Here is a 19,027-nt window from a genome sequence, read left to right as displayed (position 1 = left end):
AGGTGATCCGACCGTGAAGTCGATTGTGACAGCTGTTTGCTTTGTAAATATAGCTGAGACACTTGCGAAGATATTCTGCTGCCTGGTATCTTCTGTTTGCAAATAAGTATATTTGTATACCTACCAAATATAGTAAAGGACCCTGAAATGGTTTGGCATATCCTGCACAATATATTCAGCAGGTGCGAAGGAATAAGATTTGACCTGGATTAGCAACACCTGTACTGGCCTGACACAGCAAAGAGAACCGGATAACGTCGCATTCTTCGGTGGCCATTATGGCTATGGCATTAAACCTGCTGTATCGTCTCTTAAAATAGGAAGTGCATCTACGCGACAGGTACGGTCAGATGCATCACTCCTGCTGCATCCCGAGGATCAGGCGACCATCCAATCGCTGGAGGCGACGTGGTGCCGGAAACACTTCCAGTTTGCCAGAGTACTTCCTGGCAAGGATCTGCAATGAGACGAGTTCTTCATGCGGATGCAGCTCTTGAATACATTGACTGCGTAGTTCCTTCGAAAAGAGGGGCCGTCATGGTCCTGTGCCAAATGGTCGATCATACACAATTTGTTGATTGACATGCATTTGGCTCCATCTGAGACAAAGGGGCCTGTCAGAGCCTTAGGCTGATTAATAGAGGGCCGAGGCTTAAGGGGGGTTCAAATCCGACGGCAAAGCTCAGCCTCGAGAAAACTCAGCTGGATAGTGTCTTTGCTGTCGTGGGAGAGCAGAGGCGCTTACTGGATTTCGCCCAGTGGCGCATGACAGGGAATGTGACGACCCCGGAAGCAGCTGGACCCAACACAGCTTCTTAAAGCATCGTTGGGCTCAGAACAAAAGACATGAAGTTCTTTGGATTGAGGCTCTTGATAATTGATCGTGTATTATGATGAATTCCCTCGCCTAGTCAGATTAGAGCTTGAAGGCTTCGATGCAGCATTAGGAGACGGGTATCAACACATACACTTGTCAGAGTGATTATAGAGACAAACATCAGCAGCATGGATCTTATCTTTCGGCCTGTAAAGATGTGCCACATAGAGACAATGATCACTCTGTCTTCGACGTCCAGTTGCGTCAGGCCACAAGGCCCATAAGGGTCACGTGGCACGGGGCCCGAGCTAGGGACTAGCGCCGTCTGTACGGCAAGCCCCTCTGGACCTCACCCCGGGACCCTCGACCGCCTTCAGCCACTATATCGCTGGTATACGATATGACGGGAATACCACCACACTCACTCATCCAACGCCCTATTGTCTGAATTCTCTCTTATCTATACCCGTCTCCTTCGTTTTGCCCTAGTTGAAAAAGATCCTATATGCCGCCTATTTCGCCCTGCCGGAGTTCACTCTACATCCACGACCATGCCGCCCCCATCCCTCTTACAGTTGTGTACGAGGGCCGCAATACAGAATGTGAAGAGTGAGTGAATGCCGCGATCCACCTGCCATTCGCCTGGTCTGGCTAACACTTTCCTTCTGCAGACCTCAATGATATTGGCGACATGCCCTACGCCCTCGCTCGACCCTTTCTTCTCAAGATCGAAAGCCCCGGTCAACTGGTGAGCCACCTACAACCCAGCCATCTCCCTTTCTGCCTTTTCCGAATCATCGACTAACACACGGTTTCCCACAGAGATTCCTTGAACAACAGTCGCCCCATATCATGCAAGATGACAAAGAGCTTTGGTTGGAATTCATCAAACGAGACATCCCCGAGTGGGAGAGGTTCGAGTTGCCGGAGGAGTCCGACTGTTGGTACGACGTCTACCGCGATCTCCTCGAACAGGTTCAGAGGAGGGTGGATGAGGATGCGGAGAAGATGAAGTTGGCCCTCGAAGGCATCAACTCGGAGCGTTCAAAGCATGGTTCCAAATTCATCCTGGACCGACGCAGCATCCGTCTTCCCAAGGAGAGGCCTACGGCCAAACAGAGATACGCTTCTCACGATCGCAAGATGGGTGGGATTCCTCCTGTTTTCGTCAACAGATCTGACGGAGCTCCCCTGTTGGTGTGCAAGAGGCCGGAGCTTCCACGGTCACAAACGCCTAAGAAGGGCAGCCCGTTCGCCGTCAAACGGAACAAGGCATTAGCCGTCCCGACTCACCGGCTGAGCAACAAAGCCTCTCAAATCAAGCAAGTCCCTCGAGCTCTCATCGAAGACCACAAGACTCCTGCCAGGCCGCAGCTCCCGTCGCGCTCGGTGAGTGTAGGGTCAGCGGTTGCACCGAAATCTCCCAGCGCTTCGATCCCAAAGACCTCAAGTGCGTCTGATTCATCTTCTTCCCTGCGAGAACGGGAAGCAAGGCTGCGAGCCTTGACATCCGGGAAGCCAGGAGCTTCTCAAAGCCCTATCTCTCGCGCAGTTTCCCCACCTTCGAGACCAATCACGAACCCGCCGCCCAATCCGCCTCCCGCACCGACGAATCCAGCACCGGAGCGCGCTGCATCATTCTCACCGCCAGCCTCAGTAAGTCACGGGATGCCAGAAAGCAGTCTCAGGTCAGACGGCGAGGCATCCAAATCGCCTCCAGCCGCCGCTGCACGTCCGCCGTTGGTCAGAAAACGGCCGCCACCCAGCATCTTCATCCAGCCAAAGCGGAAGAAGGTGGCCTGACGCGGCTGCGTATGGTTATATAATAAACGAATTCCCTTTATCCCTCTCTCCCTGTCTGCATGCATAGCGATCGGGTGGCGCATTCTATGGTTCTACTATCTCTGGGTATTACAGGCGAAGTAACTGGTTGAGAATCTGCTGGCGCACACATACATACATACGGGAATAGACACGGTAGGAAGGTTCCTAGAGTTTCAGGCGTGATGGGAGCGAATCAGGTTTTCGGATTTTTTCTTTCCCTTTCGTTCTTCTCCGTGCCGTTCGACGGGAGTCTGGAATCGCTGATCACTATTTTCGGAGGTGTTTGGCGCTAATTGATCGGGTTCTTCGATGTAATATAGTTTCCACGATTCGCCCTAGCTTGCAGGCGAAATCCTGCCGGACAGTGTCTGGCCAGCATTGTATTGCTATCTTCCTCACAGCTGCAGGTGCAGCGGATAGGACATGATAATCGCATATTCCTTTCACTCCCACGATATAATTTTGCAACGCTCTTCACAAACTGAAAAAAAAAGGTTAATTGGCATCATGGCATCGATGTAATCCATAAACTCGTTAATAATCAGGAAAACACATTGTCATCTACCATGCCATGCGACCTTTATGCCACAGGCAGGTAACAACAGACACACTCGGGCACCGTTCTCATCCTCTCAGGGAATCCGTGGAATATCGACCAATCCCCGATGCGCTTGCGACATCCACCACTCCTCCGGCCCGACTCTGAAATGAAATCCCTATGCTATCGCGACCTTCCCCAAGCATTACCTCCTCTCCCATATACAGACATGACATACTCCTCCCGGCCGACTGGCTAGATCAGATAAGATAGCCAGTCCCCGCGTAACACAACTATGATACATATCTGTGTCTTCTCAGGTTAAGTCAAGCGTCATCCAATCAAACCACTCATTCATTCACCACCACGCAGAGCAAGAACCAGGTGTAGTGTCGCGCCGCCCTCGAGGTTATATTCCGCGGCCGTCTTGTCGTCCGCCCTGTTACACACAAAAACACAAAACATCTCAGTATAGTTCTACGCCCCGTGACGAACATCCCAAGGTGAAATAAATAAGGAAGTAGGGGGGAGAGAGGACGAGTATTCATACATCTGCTTTCCACCGAAGATCAGACGCTGCTGGACGGGCGGGATTCCCTCTTTCTCTTCGACGCGCTCTTTTATCCGGGAGACCTGGTGTGTTGTGTTATCATTAGTTCCTTGCGCATGTCTTTTTTATTTTTTTTTGTGGATGAATGAACGAACGGGCGGGGTTGGACTAGGTAGCTAGATAAGGTGGATAGGTACCTTGTAGTCTGGCTCGATATCCAACTCGATCTCCTTGCCGGTGAGGGTGCGGACTCTGGAGTAGGTAAGACATGCGGTTAGTTGCTGCGGGCTCTTGTACGAGAGAAAAACAGTTGTATGGAGGAGCCCCTTTGGGGCGCCAGAGTTCTCTGGAGGGCAGCCCTGAGAAGCAGGTACCCGGCGGAGCGGAGGGCTGTGAAAATGAAATGGGTTGGGTCTTACTTGATCAACATGTTGGGCGATTAGTTATGTACGTAAAACAGACACGTGGGACAGAAGTATAGAGTGAGGATCTGAGGCAGAGAATGTGAAGAGAAAGGACCAGGCGTGCTCTCGAGATGTGGTTGGTAGTTAGTATGGTTGTTGGCGTTCGGAGTTAGGATGGACAGACAGACGGACAGCCTGACACAGAATGGCGCCTAGTGGCGGGGTCTGGGTTACTGGCAGCGGGGTGCCGTCGGTTGGCGCCTAAGGTTGGCGTTGGGGCTGAGGGCGGTGAGACCGCGCGGAGGGCGGTGAAGGAGGCAAACCTGCTCATGTCCCTGTACTCAAGCTTCCAGCGCGTCAGCTGCTGACCGCAAATGCTTATCCTAGGAGCGGTCAGAAATTGTTGGGCGTCCGATGCTCCTTTTTTGGTCATTATGATTGTTAGGTAGCCGGGTGTAGCCTAGATTTTTTTTTTCCTGCAGAAGTTTACATATAAGGTGCATAACGGCCACACTGGCATGTGTTCTTTCGTTCTTTATATTTTAATAACTAGCAGTGTTTCTATGTTGCATTCACGATAGCTCCTTCTCAGAATTGTTCTTACCCCATTGACGACCAAAGACTGAGATCACGACCGATCATAGTGATTGCAATTTTATTTTCTCCGTTTTCTTTCCTGATACCCTTCACGAGATTTAAAAGTACCCGTTCAAAATCCTCCTTCATCATGGCACGAGGCATGTACGACTTCTCCGGCACAGCAGCCGCAGTTCGAGTTGTCGCAAAGAGACAAAACCCATACGAACCCCTCATAACATCCTCCAGCAATGACCCAGTACGTTCTACTTTTCAGTTGAAATATCCTCAGAATTGATCGTTGACATCCTTGCTAGGCCAAGCTACAAAGACAATACGAGAAACACCGATCCACAAGAAACGCGGAGCAGAAAGCAAAGATCCTCGACCCGAAGTTCTCCGGATGGGAACTCGACGAGATACTTGTAAAACTACATGGCCCTAATAGAGACCCGACGTTTGTAGATCCGAGAAACTGCGTCGTGTTCTGGGCCCGACCGCCGCAGCATATCCGGGATCTAGTTTCTACGATCCAGAGAGAGATCCAAGCAGTCGCACCAAGTTAGTACTGCCGTTTGATCAGTATCTGGGAAACGTTCAGGCATTAACATGTATGACAACTAGGTCTCTGGTTCATGCCACCCGAAAAGCTTCATATGACCACCTTGGAACTCGCCCACTCGCTGACCGAGCCGGAGATGGAGGCCATCGTGTCCACTGTGAAACAAACGGGTATTTCGCATATCGTCGACTACACACTCGGCCACCAGGCGCGTCTCATCAAGCCGATGATCAGCTACGACGCCTCCGCGATGGCGCTCAGTTTCGTTCCCGCCGCTGGAGAAGGGGCCGGTATGCATCGCAGCGCCGAAGCCGACAAGTACACATACCACCACCTTCGTCGGGACATCTACGATAAGGCTGCCACAGCGGGCATCAGCGTCGCCTCCCGGTATAACGTGCCCTCAGCGCATATTACGATCGCCCGATTCGTCACGCAGGATGGCTTTCAGCGCGAGGGCGCAGCTGAAGAAGGCCAAAGTTGTGTCGATCATGATCGGGTGAAGGAATTGATAGAAAAGATCGAAGAGATCAACCGGAAGCTGCAGTCGGAGTACTGGCCCAAAGAGGATGGCAACATTAAACAGGGCGGCGAGTGGATCGTTGGGCAAGAAAAGGGCTTGGACTTTCGGAAGGGCCGCCTGTGGTATGGAGGGGGAGAGACGATCCTCCTTGGTCAAGGCATCTGACTGAAGTTGTAACCAATGCGATATAGAAAACGTACTTAATATTAATATACACTCGGTAGAACTAGAAAAGTTTCTCTTTTCCACTGTCGATTGTGATGCAAAGATCTTAGCTGTTGGAGCTAACCAGGATATTCAACGTGTGTATGGCAATCTGCAAAATGCCTGCTAGGAGAATCGTGAGATCTTTCCCTTCGAAGCATTCAACAACAGGACAGATCTAATCCAACCGTGCAAGAGCAGAGAAGTACGGTGTAGATGTTTGTGCTGCCGCTACTCGCGGTCTTGGCGCGGGTGCGATCGAGTCACAGCTCCTGATCCGGTTAGTACAATCCCGATAGGGCCTAAGCGAAGGAAATCCCACAACCCACCGTCAAGCCTACACGATACAACGACCGAGACAACCACCGACCATCTAACCTTGCGATCCGGCCAAATCAGTCAAAATGGTAAGGAGGTCTTTTTCCTTTTCGTCTTAATGTTTGGATTCTTGTTCAGGGAACGCTTTTTGGGAGAATCTGGAATGGTGCGGATGTGGTGGGAGGACGCAATCGAAAGGACGACGAACTCGATTTCCGAGAGCGCACGCACGCTATTCGAGTCGAAGATGTGGTATAGTGAGATGAGGGGGAAATATCATTTGTAGTGGATCAGGAAGAGAGGGAATTAACGGTTTTGCGGTTGCAATGATCTGGGCCTTTTACGATTCTGGCCGCGACACTTTCCAGGCCGCAAATTCGAACGATTCCGCTTCGACCCGTCGTCTTTCGATATCGACGACCGAAGTGACTGCGTCGAGGGATGAATTTAGTCGTTATATAGGAGTTTTGCAGAGATGAATTTTTTTTCGACGGGTCTACAAGCAAAGTTGATGAACGCACGCTGATGCTTTTTTTCGCGATAACCAGGTCAACGTTCCGAAAACCCGCCGGACGTACTGCAAGTCCAAGCAGTGCCGGAAGCACACTCAGCACAAGGTCACCCAGTACAAGGCTGGAAAGGTGAATCTCTCTCTTCTCTTTGTTTGACCTTCCGCCAAGTCGAGCGCTTACTGATACCGGACTTTCTTCTCGATATACAGGCCTCGCTGTACGCGCAGGGTAAGCGTCGTTACGACCGGAAGCAGAGCGGTTACGGTGGTCAGACCAAGCCCGTCTTCCACAAGAAGGCCAAGACCACCAAGAAGATCGTGCTTCGCCTGGAGTGCACTGTCTGCAAGACCAAGGCCCAGCTGGCGCTGAAGCGTTGCAAGCACTTCGAGTTGGGGTATGTAGTCCTTTTATCATACGCTTTGTTTCGACAGAAACTAACGGTTGCTTCCTCTCGTGTAGTGGTGACAAGAAGACCAAGGGTGCTGCTCTTGTCTTCTAAGTTTTGTGCGGTTTTTTTCCTGTCGGCTCTGGGTCTTTTCCTGCATTGCAAAGCGCTCTTCTTACCATGGTGAAGCGCACACGAATTTTAGCAATGGAAAAATGAATAGGAATTCATATACATGAGTCTGTGGAGTTTTCTGGCATGCTGTGCTTGCATTCGTAGGGTTTCTCCGAACAAGAAAGTGGATATTTTTACAGTCCTTCTGTTGCTTTATTTCAATGTGGGCTGTTCATGGCAATAAGGACTGGAATGTGTGCGACGGTGTCCAGAGAACAATACTCGGGACATTTCTGCACTGCGTGTAAGCCAAGCTCATATTTTCAGTAGGTCTCAATCGAGTTAACCCAGACTTGGCTCCTTATCATCCTCATCCACATTTCTCGACCCCTCTCTCCTTACCCAGTAAATTAAATCCGAGGCTTCTCATCTGGTCGGAGGGCTATACACATCTACGTTGCTTGCTACGCATCCATGAATTGGACCAAAATCTGGAGCCTAATTGACTAAACTATGCTGTACCGGTAATCAATGGATTGTACATACAGATACTTGGGACTAGATTCCAGCCTTCCGGATATGTATCCTGCTCTCTGCCTGCAATAAGTAGATATCAGTCTACAACCTACCTCAAGCTATGGCTCTTATATCATCATAGGGAGCCATCATAGATCATACTTGTAGTAGGTAGTATGATTCTCCCCCCCTCTCTCTCACCAGACATAATATAACATTATACATGATGACCTCATCAGGTTGTTGAGGTGTAGTGCTAAGAATACCTAGGTACCTAGTTCACCACAAAAATGCCGCAAACCATCATGATCTCTAGAAACAATACCTCTGGTGTTTTTATTGCAATGAAACGATCAAAGGAAACACTTTTTTTCTATTTTTTTTTTTTCTACCGATTCAGCATACTATACATACCTAGGCTATTTCCATTTCTATTTCATTTATTCATATATTTACAAATATGGAGCGGAACCGCAATGTGCCTAAGACTTAAAAAAAACTTAGACCACCTCGCTTCCCATTCCCAAAACCAAGCCAAGTATCCTCTCCTCTCCTGTCCTGTCCTGTCCAGTGTCCCTTTTATATGTATATTTAGATCAATATTCCATATAGACTGTTCAAGCTGCGCAGTTCCCGATCGCAATCGTTGGGACGTTGGCGCGGGGCATGAGCGTGTTCAATTCGGATTCGGATTCAGATTAGTCAAGTCAAGAACAGATATATCCATATCGGAACCAGGAATCAAATCTAGAATGATATGAACGGGGCATGGACACATGGGTACCTGGTTTACGACTAGATATGATACGTACGTACAGTAGGCAGGTATGTTGACAAAGCCCACCAGTCCATTTCATTTGCAAGGATTCGACTGGTATGGTATATATGCATATCAGCTGAGCTACCTAAGGTATGTTGTTGACAGTGGATAATTAATCATATCTATTGTCTGAAATATATATATATATATACGACTTTAGTCGGTCTAATAACCACTGACTGGACTGCTGACATCCAGAGCCCTAGCCTTCTGTGATGGAACCTTAGCAAGATGATGTCAGGTTATACCCCTCGATATTCCAGCTATTGGTTAACATGCACTAGAATGGCTTCGAATGTTGATAATAGAATATTCATATTCGTTAATCAGAAAGTTGGAAAAAGGCCTGCATATAGACGCTTATATACAATGTTGCAAGAAGAGCTGGCACATTCCCTCCTAAGAGGATGTACCGTCCCAGTAAGTGCGTAAGTAAACAAACTGTTTCATGTACATACATTCTCGTATATCAAAACTGACGCTAATTGATATCCACATGAATGAAATGATGAAATGAGACTCCAGTCGTCATTTTTCGTTGGTAACGTAAAACGGAGTGGACTGATACGTGTCGTTAGAATGGACAAGAAGACAACCCCATGTACCTTAGTACTGCTTCTGCATCTCCTTCTTCACCTCGGGAAATTTATCATCCACGTCGTGGACTTGCCCGTTCCCATCCTTTGCCGCCACCTCTGCGGGTGGAAGATACTCCTTCCGTCCAGCCTTGTGCACTCGACCGTTGATGAGGATGATGTTAAGCTTCGAGTGGTCCTGGAGGATCTCAATGTCATCGAGGGGGTTACCGTCTACGATGATGCAGTCCGCGTAGTAACCGGGTTTGATCTGGCCGAGCTCATTCTCGCGCATGAACAGCTTGGCCAGACCGGCCGTAGCGGCGATGATGCTCTCGTGCGCGGTGAAGCCGAGCAGTTTCTGGAAGTGGGCGAGGTCGCGGGCGTACGTGCCGTGGGGGGTCCAGGCAAAGCCATAGTCACTGGGACTTCGGGTTAGCTGCACAGGACATGTACTAATGTACAGTTAATGGTTGGCCTGGTACTTACCCTCCTGGTAGAACGACGATTCCTCGTCGGTGCATCTCACGAAGGCCGAGAATCGCCGCGTCAAGTTCCTTCTTGTAACCAACTTGCTCGGCCTTGGCCTTGGGATAGCCAAAGGCGGCTGCGTCCTCGAGCGTTCCGATGAGCCAGTTGATTGCAGGGACTACGACATGCTTGTGCTTGTTCTTTTCAAGGATGGCCATTCCTAGAGTCATTCAGCTTTGTGATACCTCTAGCGTTTGAGAGAGCTTCGGTAGAATGCGGCGCTACCTTCATCGTCGATATAAGAAGCATGGAATATCACATCCACACCGTGCTTTACGCACATTCTCACAGAATCACGAGCCCGCGCGTGGGCGCAGACCATTCTGCCGTGTTTGTGAGCCTCGTCCACGCAAGCTGCAGTCTCTTCATCGGTAAAATAGCAGTCTTGAGCTGATCGAATTTCCGTGATCTGAAATTTGTACATGTATTAGCCCAACCGATAGTTCAAGAACGCAGTCAAAGACAGACCTCTTCTCCTGACATGCTCAACTTGACCTGATCAACGCCAATGGCGATGTGATGACGGATAACCTCTCTCATTTCAAGCGGACCATCCGCAAAAGCAGTGATTCCAGGAACGAGCTCTCCATCTCTGCGGGCCATTTCCTTTCCATTGGCCAGGTATCGTGGCCCGGGAATGTCTCCCGCGTTAATGGCATTTCGTATGACGACATCCAGTCTCTCTTTCGCGGATGCTGCTCCCCAACACCTACACATGTTGTCAGTTCCGTAAGTAGCACAACACAATACTCTGTTGATGATGACTGCTTTTGAAGCTAAGAGACAATAGAACACTCATACTTGTTACGAGTGTGGGCGTGCTGGGCACATGCGCTGTGACTGCCGCGTTTTTCTTCAATGCCGGGGACAGCTTACATGGTATATCCCGAATCCAGATAGCACTGGGCACTCCTTGCGGTGAGCAGCGTATGCTCTTCAACTCCGAGTTCACCCAATCGCGCGAGGTCCCCTCCATTCCAGGAGAAATGGGTGTGAGCATCTCCCAGTCCAGACATCAGGGTTCTCCCCCGGCCGTAGAACTTTCTGACTTTGGGATTTTTCTCCAACTCTTCCTTGTTCGGCACAGTACCCACGGCAGAGAACCGTTCGCCTTCAGACTCACATTAGCAATGATGCTTTATAGGAGAGGAAGATATACAACGGGTACAGCTAATTGGATGGACATGTACTGTCTTACCTTCAATGAGGACATCTCCGCGGTATGGCTCTTTGCCCGTGGAATCGAGAATCGAAACATCAAGTATCAAGATCTTCGAATCGGGATGAGTTCCTTGAATTTCATATTTCTTGGGCCTGAGACTGTCGTCAAACTTGAGATCTTCGATGTATTTGACGTTCCTTGGAGGACCATCATATGGCTCGAGCTTGGAAGCCGACTCGGTCCAAGAGGGCGCACAAGGTTCCCCAACGATTGCAGGTGACATGGTTGAGCCTCCAATTCACTGAACTGAACTATTTCTAGACTTGATGTCGATAGACAGAAGCAATATGTCTTTCTCACCACGGGAATAGGACGAGCTCGACAGGTGTCAATTAAAGCATTGCTCAGAATGCCGAATGATCTCCACGTTCCGTCATCCCTCCCCGCATTTTCCACGGCTAAGTGAGTGCCAGGATGGTGACAGCTCCTGCATGAGTCGTGATGAAAGGTTACTACCTGAGTGGCTGTTCGGGGTAAGCACCCATGCCCCAGTAACCTTCAGCTTCTGCAAGCTATACGGGGTCCCATCGTGCTGATGGAGTCGATCCGGGTCTTGGCAGAATCTTCTGGTTGGAGGGAAAAAGGACGACGGACGATGCGGAGGTCGAGCGGAGATGGCGGCCCTCACCAAAGATGGGGTCTCCATATCCATCTAGCCAGCTAGTCCATGCGGAGTATGCGGACCGTAACACTGAATCCACCGATCCATGTCCAACTCGGAAAGACGAAAAAATCGGCGGCTGATGCTTCCCTGCCTCTGCACGGAAGCAATTGCTTGTTCTATTTCCTCGTGCGTAGTCGTTGCATGACCACGGGCTGATGGACGCATAGCGTACCCACTCACCTCCCGGCACCTACTTCTGCAGACGATTTAAAATTGCGCATAACTGCTGCTTGCATTATCTATGCACAGTGTCAGCAATGATGAGAATCGTTGATATAGGTAATGCTTACTGGTATCAATTAACCTCCGCAGTATAGGTGTCCTATATCCTTTCCCGCGTTGGATTTGTTCCATCTTTCCTTCCCAAATCGTTGTTCTATCGTCCTCAGCGTCGAATCTGAAACAGTCTCGATTATATCGAATATGGGGTGGCTCAGACTGGCTCGCAGTCCCTGGAGCACAACCGGGCGACCAGACCCAAACTCGACGAAACAAGACGACCTCGAGATCACAGTCCAACATATCGAAACCCTCTCGATATCGGATACAACCCCAAACCCTGCACCGGCCGCCCAACCAGCCAAGGTGCAAAAGAGCCGGAAATATCCCTTTCAGCCGGCAGACATCCCAAGCTCGTTGTTGCCGTTCATTCCGGCGCCAGAAGTCCTCTCGAAAGCCGACAAATCGCCATCCAAGAGCCTAGAAGACCTCTGGATCGTTGTGGACGGGATTGTCTATGATTGCTCAGAGTTTGTACACTCGCACCCGGGTGGCGAGGAGGTCATAAAGAACTTCAATGGTCAGGACTGCTCGTGGCAGTTCTGGCGCTTCCACGGGAAGGAGCAAATGGAGAGCGACGGGTGGGCGCTGAGGATAGGCCGCACGGAAGGGGTGCCGAATCGATTCCCAGAGCCACCACGGTACGTTGGTTTGAGGCGGTTAGGAGATCCTGACGATGACTGGTGACGCTCCTTGTTGCTATGTATACAGTACGCAGCATTATATCGTTAATCTTGTGGATTTGGTGAGATAACTTCAGTGTCTGTACGCGATAATATCCAGTCCTGGACACCAGATATGAAAAATAAACTGGTTCCTCGAATCCAAAAATTCTCGCTATTATACTACAGATATCAAAAAAAAGGAGTGATCCTGACAGCCCAAATGCACGCCCCTATTTCCAATTATTATAACAGAAATGCGAATTAAAAGGTCCGACCCAACGCCTCCAAATATAATCCGTAAATGATAGCCGTAGAGCACTAGGCTCTTGCTAACGGCTGAAGAAAACGCCGCGTGGGTTGTGGGCGCCTTCTTAGATTATGCAAGTGAGCCACTTCTGCTAAAATAGTCCCAAAATGAATTCCCTGGTGCAGTCAGCAATGGCTACCCCATTTCCAATCTGTGATCGACGATAAGTAGCAACTGCTCTGCAGTCTGCCCGGTTAAAATGGGGGCCAATACGGACCCCCATGGTACTCGTCGAGTTCCCTTCTGCGTTATAGCTGCCTGTTGCCTGTGCGGTGGTCTATGACAGGGGTATGAACTAGTAGGAAGATTCAGCGCATCATCCTTGCACAGATGCTAGGCGAGTGGGGTTGGCGACAAGGATCATGACTGCTGCGCCGCATCTTAGACTGCCATTGCCGCATCTTCATGTGTCAGAGCGGTGGAAGTTATCGGCTCAAGGGCGCAAGGTCCGCAGCCGATGCTCGCGGATAGGTGATCACGCATTCTTTGTACAAACCGAAACGAACGTAAGAAATTCGATAGGATGGTCTATATTTGTGCTTTTATTACTGGCAGTTTTGTAAAAAGAACAAAACGACTTTTCAGACCGGCACTGGCTGCTGGAAACTCAGTGGTTGCCCTTCTGTAAGGAAGTCCCACCCTTCCCAAGGTATTGCCGATGGGGTTACCCAGTACTGTGGCTGGATCTGAGCAAACAGTGTTTCCATCTGGCTTTCAGTAACCGGAGACCCCGTAGGAATGAAGCCAGCCGAACTATTGCCCGGACCCGGTGGCGATAAGTGTGTCTCAGGAGGTTCGGGATTGCGATAGTTGCGCGAGCATGCAACGTCACTGCATGACAGGTCAGAACTCTGCGCAGTAAGAACAAGAGATAGAAGAACTTACATCAAATGCCTGAGTATCTTCACTGCTTTGCTACAGATGTTACTGCGATGGGATAGGGAGGCGAATGTATCCAAAGAATTCTGTAGAATGGCCTTAATGTCGTTGAATTCTGCTTGGCTGTCTGGCTTCATCAGGACAACTGCAAGCACGATTGCCCCGTGGAACGCGTGGAAGCTTCCAAGTCCGCTATTATACCATATGTAAGGCGCGAATTGAGGCGATTTGCAGAGGGTCTCGTAGATTGAAAGAACGCTTCGGGCAGAATCCACGCATCTCTTCCTTGAATTGCGAGTCTCATCCGAGTTGTCGCCTTGCAGATACCGACAGAAACCTGGGCGATGCATGAGAAGGCACAACTGATGGATGTAACTATATATGATGTTCAGGTTGGCCATATGATGATCGGGAAGTGGTTCTCGAGTGGTATCACGGAGATAACTGGTGTTGCATATCTCTTGAACCGTAAATATTTCCTTTTCCAATTGGGGAATCGTAAATAGGGACTTGTTCGGAAGGCTGAAGATACCCTGGCATATCTTTGACGAGATTTCATAAAGGCGAAACTTTATCAAGAGGTATGTCATTTGAGTCGGTCCCATCCGTCGGTCAGGGTGTGTACCGTGGATCAGGCTCGCGTCGTCGACATCTGCGGGAAGCCGAACATCCTGGGTGAGAAGTCGTTGATCCAAGCTTCCAAACGCAGTGTTCTGCACTGTGTACATCATCACCAAAGCGGCCCAAGCGCGCCTTCTTTCTTCGCATTCAACAGAACCCAGACCAAACCTGTCGGGGTCAATGTGACAGCCCATGGCGATCGCGACGTGATGGGTAAACCCTAAAAGAGTCCATGTCGGCAGGCTTCTGTGACTCCGAGCATAAATGAGCAGAATGAGGGCCTGAAGTGCTCTCAGGGAATGCCGAGATACTATCCCGTCTGCGGCCAGACATCGCATCGCCGCGGACCTGTAACGCGATGACAGCACCTTGATATTCCCACTGACGGTTCTTTCCCGCCCCAGGTCAGACAGCGTCGGATCGTTGTCATCGAGGGCGGTAACGGCAATCGCCAAGATGATGAAAAGCAGAGCCACCCAGCCCATGGACATGCTGTCCGCGTCACGGCGGAATTGCTGATATTCCGCTTCGAAAGTCGGGTCATGAAGTACATGGAAGAGCTATCCAAATCCATCAGCGGATTACCAGAGATCTGAAGACATAAAAAATCAGGCAACATACAGGGGAGAAGACTTTGAAATAGACGTCTTTCAAGGCGTCACAGTAGCGGCCTGGAGGCAGAAGAGCCAGGAGTTCCGCCCTCGAGGCCGCACCACGACTGCTGAACAGCAGATCATGATCTTCTTCGTCTGCAAGGTCGCTTCCTAAGTCCTCGATGTCCTGATTCGCAGGAGTTTCGGCCAGCACGGAATTCCACTGCGAGGGGAGAGGCACATATCGTACATGACCGGAGGGAGAGACCTGCAGAGAACCAACGTTCCCGGGGGGCTGGTTCCTTGACTCGGTGGAGAGCACGTCAGTTCCACGATCTGACTCGGAGAAAGTCTTTGTCGACCCGGCCGTTGTGATCGGGGGCGAGACGGGATCCCCGGGGTTCTGCAACGGTGCCTGACCATCAATCTGCTTGTGTAGAAGATCCTCGAGATTCCGTATCCGGGCGAGCAGCTCTCTCTGTATGCTGGACTCGGTTGCAGAAACATGTTCCAAAGACAATCTGGACTGGCCCAGAAAGATGCACTCCTCAGGGCGCAGGCCGCGACGAATGCATGTCTGGCAGGGCCGGTGGTCGCGAGGACATCTTATCTTCCTTTTGCGGCACGGCTCGCAGCTAATCGGCAGCCGTTTTCCAACGGGATGCGAGGCCATTGCGTGGACGATGATGGTGAGATCGATGATGCTTAAGCCGAGCCCGCCATGTCCGCTGCGGTCTGGGGACACAAGAAGGCGTTCGGTCGCGGAGAGTGCGGGGGACGGCCTTAGTTTAACAACTGTCTTTGCTCCATTCAGTGGACGGAGATCGCAGCCCCCGCCTCGTCCTCGTCAGGGGTTCGAAGAACGGCCGAGATGCTACTGCGCAGCGCGACCTTTATGGTGATGGGATCCTGCTCGCTTTGACGCTCTCGTCTCGCACTGTCTGACGGTGAGACGCCTGCCCGGTTTGCGAATCGATAGCATGGTACAGATCGACTTTCAACGGTTCATAACTTCATGCTACTGTCTATGGAGAGGTAGGTACATCGAAGATCTATCACAAAAAAAGTATCTGGTCGCGGAAAGATTCCCTGGTGCGCTCCACGGGTGGATGCTGGCCAGCGCTGGTGTTTTGATGCTGCCTTTGACCATTGCTGCTGCATTCTCACCGCCTTCCATCTCTCGTGCCAAATGACCCGGCTTTTTGAGATAACTCTTCTATAGATGAATATTTCTGTATATAAACTAATAGGAGCCTTTCTTTTTCCCCGGCTGTTCAGCAGTCTTAGAGGTGGTCATGCACTTTCTGCCTGTCATAAGGATGAATGATTTTTAAAAGCGGCACCGAACACCAGAGATCCGTGTCCCTGGTGCGCCCCACGGATCCACCGGGTTATACCGCAGTATACAGGAATAACAAGCCATCTCAAATAAAATCCTTGACGGCGTCCGCCACACCCTGCACATCCTCGAAAATGTGCCAATGCCCGACGTTCTTGAGAACCACCGGCTCACCGCTGCCCGGGATCGTGGATGCATACTTGGTGCACAGCGCGGCGGGACTCACCTTGTCCTCGTCACCAGTCACGATCAGCGTCCTCGCGTCTACCTTGTCGACCGCCAACGGCCTGGTAGCGCCTGCAAGCGCGGCACAAGCTTTTGCATAGGCCTCCGGGTCCTGGCCCAGCAGAGACATGCGAACCGCCGCTAGCCCGACGTAGTTGTTGGCCTTGGTGGCCTCGGATGTTCCGGCCGTAGCCACTGCGTCCACCACAGCAGCCATTCCTTTCTCTCGAACGAGGGCAGCGCGGGCAAACGAGCCCTTGCTACCAGCCTCCGGCAGAGGGTTTGGCGGCGGGCCAAGCAGGATGAGCTTGCTCACCAGGCCGGGGTGCTGCAGGACGAACGACAGCGCAACGAGACATCCCATCGAGTGCGCCACGAGGGTCGCTCCTCCGGTGATCGCCGCATGGTCGAAGACACCCTTAACGTCCGCGGCAAAAGACTCTATACTAAGTGTGGAAAGGGCTGAAGTGGGAGACAAGCCATGTCCTTCGAGATCGAACAGGTGAAGCGCACGTGTCTTGTCCAGAGACAGGGCGCCGATCAGTGGCGTATAAAAGTCATGGGTGCCTCCTAGACCGTGCACAAAGACTACAGGAAATCCATCTTCCGTTCCGCGTCTTTGATAGTACAGTGCCTTCCCGTTGATCTGCGTCAAACCAACACCATTGACGGACTTGGCCAGATTCGCCACTGGTATGTTTGAGACATTCTGCACGCGTGTAATTGTTGGATTCTCAGTGGCTGCAGCTGCAACCTTGTTCCGCAGGGATCCAAGGCCTGTGACTTTTATTTCAACTTCATCTCCTGGTTTGAGGAAAGTCGGTGGGATTTGACCGAATCCCACACCGGCGGGCTGTGATGTGGGTCAGCCTTCGATACAGCGCGATGCTCGGGAAAAAGGAGAACTTACAGTGCCTGTTGCGATCACATCACCTGGCTGAAGCGTCTGACCTTCGGAAAGGGTTCTGATCAGGACGGGTATCGAGAAAATGAGATCATCGGTGCTGCCGTTCTGTCTCTCTTGCCCGTTGACGAAAGTCTGAACGCGAAGCGTGCGTTGCAGATGACGTGCTGGTACAGCGATAGGTCCCTGGATATGGATTTCAGTCAACTGCAGGGACAAAATACAAGCGTTCCCCGGTATAACTCACCATCGGACAGAAGGTGTCACCGGATTTCCCGATATAGAACTGTTTGTGATCCCTTTGTTTTTCTCTTGCAGTGACGTCATTTATAATGGTGTAACCCCAGACGTGGTCCATGGCATTCTCTTCCTTTATCCTGAAACCTCCCTTCCCGAGTATGACACCGATCTCACCCTCGTAGTCGAGGGTCTGCGTGAATTCTGGCAGCGGAAGGATGGAATCGCCATGTGCGATGATCGATGTGGCTCTCTTCGTGAAGATAACCGGATGCGAAGGCTGGTCGACTTTGTCTGAGCTGTCATATCCGGACTTGTTGAACTCCGTCGCATGCTCGGCATAGTTCTTGCCGACGGCGAGAACATCACGACCACTGATGGGAGGAAGGATTCGAACGGATTCCGCCGGGATTGGCTCCCCAGATGCAGCAATATTCTCTTCACCAGCTTCAATTACCTGGTAGAGATCCCGAATAGGCGTTCCAGACGCGAAGGAGAGAGGTTGGATGGTTCCATTTGCACTGTCAAGATGGCCGATTCGCGCAGCACCGCTGCCGCTCTCGACAAAGGCGATGTAGTTGGTCAACGATTGGCTCATGGTTGGCAGTAACAAAGGAAGACTTTGCTGACTAGATGCTTAGCAGGAGTACAAAATCAAGGGTAGCTGTTGGGATGTTAAAAAGCACCGTCCGGCAGCAGAGCTCTTCTGGCCTCGGACAGAATCCTCGCAACGCTGCCCGCCAGGCGGTGGGGTAATGGCGGGGTTAGGAGTGACATTATGCCGTCTCCGATCGATGACCGCGTATCTATCCAAGCACGAGGTGGAACAAGAGAGAGCTTCGACGAATAGCTAGATCTAGAAATCGTGAAGCTGTGAAGCAGCATCGGTCATCCGCGCCAGGTCCGCGCCAGGTCCGCGCATCTCCGCGCATCTCCGTCCCCGCTACTGCCGGCCAACTCCGCTTTCTCCGCACGTCGCGCGTTCTCCTCTTCTCCCCATCTCTGCATACCAGACCACAGAATCGTGTACGTGATCGCTCATATGCATCTGATCTCTCCGGATCTTCTCTAGATCCGCTGCAGAATTGCGTCGATCCTCTCGTTCTCGATCCGCTGCATCGGAAGTTAGTGCCCTCGAAGATCACCGTCGGAGAAACCCCTCTTCAAATCGGACGATCGGGAATACGCAGTGATGGAGATGCTGCATTAGTAATTCTCCGCATGAGGACTACGCCACAGTGCATGTTCCCTGGTGGATTCTCTCAATTCTAGTCCGCTTCAGCTCCCTTTTTGTGCCAGTGCTATGTAGAACTCGCCAGTCGA

General features: G+C 51.0%; 9 protein-coding genes across 9 annotated transcripts; 5 read left to right on the top strand and 4 right to left on the bottom strand.

The window, feature by feature from the left end:
* Positions 1-1,368: 1,368 nt before the first annotated feature.
* Positions 1,369-2,620, top strand: VTN00DRAFT_2569 (uncharacterized protein; the record flags this gene model as incomplete). The annotated part of the gene is made up of 3 exons (XM_069428795.1): positions 1,369-1,426; positions 1,489-1,565; positions 1,640-2,620. The coding sequence occupies 3 exons, from the start codon at positions 1,369-1,371 to the stop codon at positions 2,618-2,620; spliced, it is 1,116 nt and encodes a 371-aa protein (XP_069283615.1).
* Positions 2,621-3,533: 913 nt separating this feature from the next.
* VTN00DRAFT_2568 (uncharacterized protein) lies at positions 3,534-4,159 on the bottom strand (the record flags this gene model as incomplete). The annotated part of the gene is made up of 4 exons (XM_069428794.1): positions 3,534-3,618; positions 3,730-3,812; positions 3,927-3,981; positions 4,149-4,159. The coding sequence occupies 4 exons, from the start codon at positions 4,157-4,159 to the stop codon at positions 3,534-3,536; spliced, it is 234 nt and encodes a 77-aa protein (XP_069283614.1).
* A 701-nt stretch (positions 4,160-4,860) lies between these two features.
* On the top strand, positions 4,861-5,959 carry VTN00DRAFT_2567 (uncharacterized protein; the record flags this gene model as incomplete). The annotated part of the gene is made up of 3 exons (XM_069428793.1): positions 4,861-4,968; positions 5,027-5,270; positions 5,334-5,959. 3 exons carry the CDS (start codon positions 4,861-4,863, stop codon positions 5,957-5,959), a joined length of 978 nt encoding a protein of 325 aa, XP_069283613.1.
* Positions 5,960-6,402: 443 nt separating this feature from the next.
* Positions 6,403-7,327, top strand: VTN00DRAFT_2566 (60S ribosomal protein eL42; the record flags this gene model as incomplete). The annotated part of the gene is made up of 4 exons (XM_069428792.1): positions 6,403-6,405; positions 6,865-6,957; positions 7,038-7,222; positions 7,288-7,327. The coding sequence occupies 4 exons, from the start codon at positions 6,403-6,405 to the stop codon at positions 7,325-7,327; spliced, it is 321 nt and encodes a 106-aa protein (XP_069283612.1).
* A 1,942-nt stretch (positions 7,328-9,269) lies between these two features.
* On the bottom strand, positions 9,270-11,214 carry VTN00DRAFT_2565 (uncharacterized protein; the record flags this gene model as incomplete). Its single annotated transcript, XM_069428791.1, has 6 exons — positions 9,270-9,660; positions 9,728-9,929; positions 9,995-10,178; positions 10,238-10,478; positions 10,646-10,880; positions 10,968-11,214. The coding sequence occupies 6 exons, from the start codon at positions 11,212-11,214 to the stop codon at positions 9,270-9,272; spliced, it is 1,500 nt and encodes a 499-aa protein (XP_069283611.1).
* An 864-nt stretch (positions 11,215-12,078) lies between these two features.
* On the top strand, positions 12,079-12,621 carry VTN00DRAFT_2564 (uncharacterized protein; the record flags this gene model as incomplete). The annotated part of the gene is made up of 1 exon (XM_069428790.1): positions 12,079-12,621. One exon carries the CDS (start codon positions 12,079-12,081, stop codon positions 12,619-12,621), a length of 543 nt encoding a protein of 180 aa, XP_069283610.1.
* An 866-nt stretch (positions 12,622-13,487) lies between these two features.
* VTN00DRAFT_2563 (uncharacterized protein) lies at positions 13,488-15,672 on the bottom strand (the record flags this gene model as incomplete). Its single annotated transcript, XM_069428789.1, has 3 exons — positions 13,488-13,737; positions 13,792-14,966; positions 15,028-15,672. The coding sequence occupies 3 exons, from the start codon at positions 15,670-15,672 to the stop codon at positions 13,488-13,490; spliced, it is 2,070 nt and encodes a 689-aa protein (XP_069283609.1).
* Positions 15,673-15,720: 48 nt separating this feature from the next.
* VTN00DRAFT_2562 (uncharacterized protein) lies at positions 15,721-15,944 on the top strand (the record flags this gene model as incomplete). Its single annotated transcript, XM_069428788.1, has 2 exons — positions 15,721-15,767; positions 15,830-15,944. 2 exons carry the CDS (start codon positions 15,721-15,723, stop codon positions 15,942-15,944), a joined length of 162 nt encoding a protein of 53 aa, XP_069283608.1.
* A 479-nt stretch (positions 15,945-16,423) lies between these two features.
* On the bottom strand, positions 16,424-18,302 carry VTN00DRAFT_2561 (uncharacterized protein; the record flags this gene model as incomplete). Its single annotated transcript, XM_069428787.1, has 3 exons — positions 16,424-17,416; positions 17,474-17,653; positions 17,715-18,302. The coding sequence occupies 3 exons, from the start codon at positions 18,300-18,302 to the stop codon at positions 16,424-16,426; spliced, it is 1,761 nt and encodes a 586-aa protein (XP_069283607.1).
* Between the last annotated feature and the right edge of the window lie 725 nt (positions 18,303-19,027).

Source organism: Thermoascus crustaceus (assembly GCF_041956765.1).
Source record: "Thermoascus crustaceus strain CBS 181.67 unplaced genomic scaffold VTN00scaffold_10, whole genome shotgun sequence".
Taxonomy (NCBI): Eukaryota; Fungi; Ascomycota; class Eurotiomycetes; order Eurotiales; family Thermoascaceae; genus Thermoascus; species Thermoascus crustaceus.
Note: the sequence above shows the minus strand (reverse complement) of the source record. Positions and strands in the feature narration are given on the sequence as shown.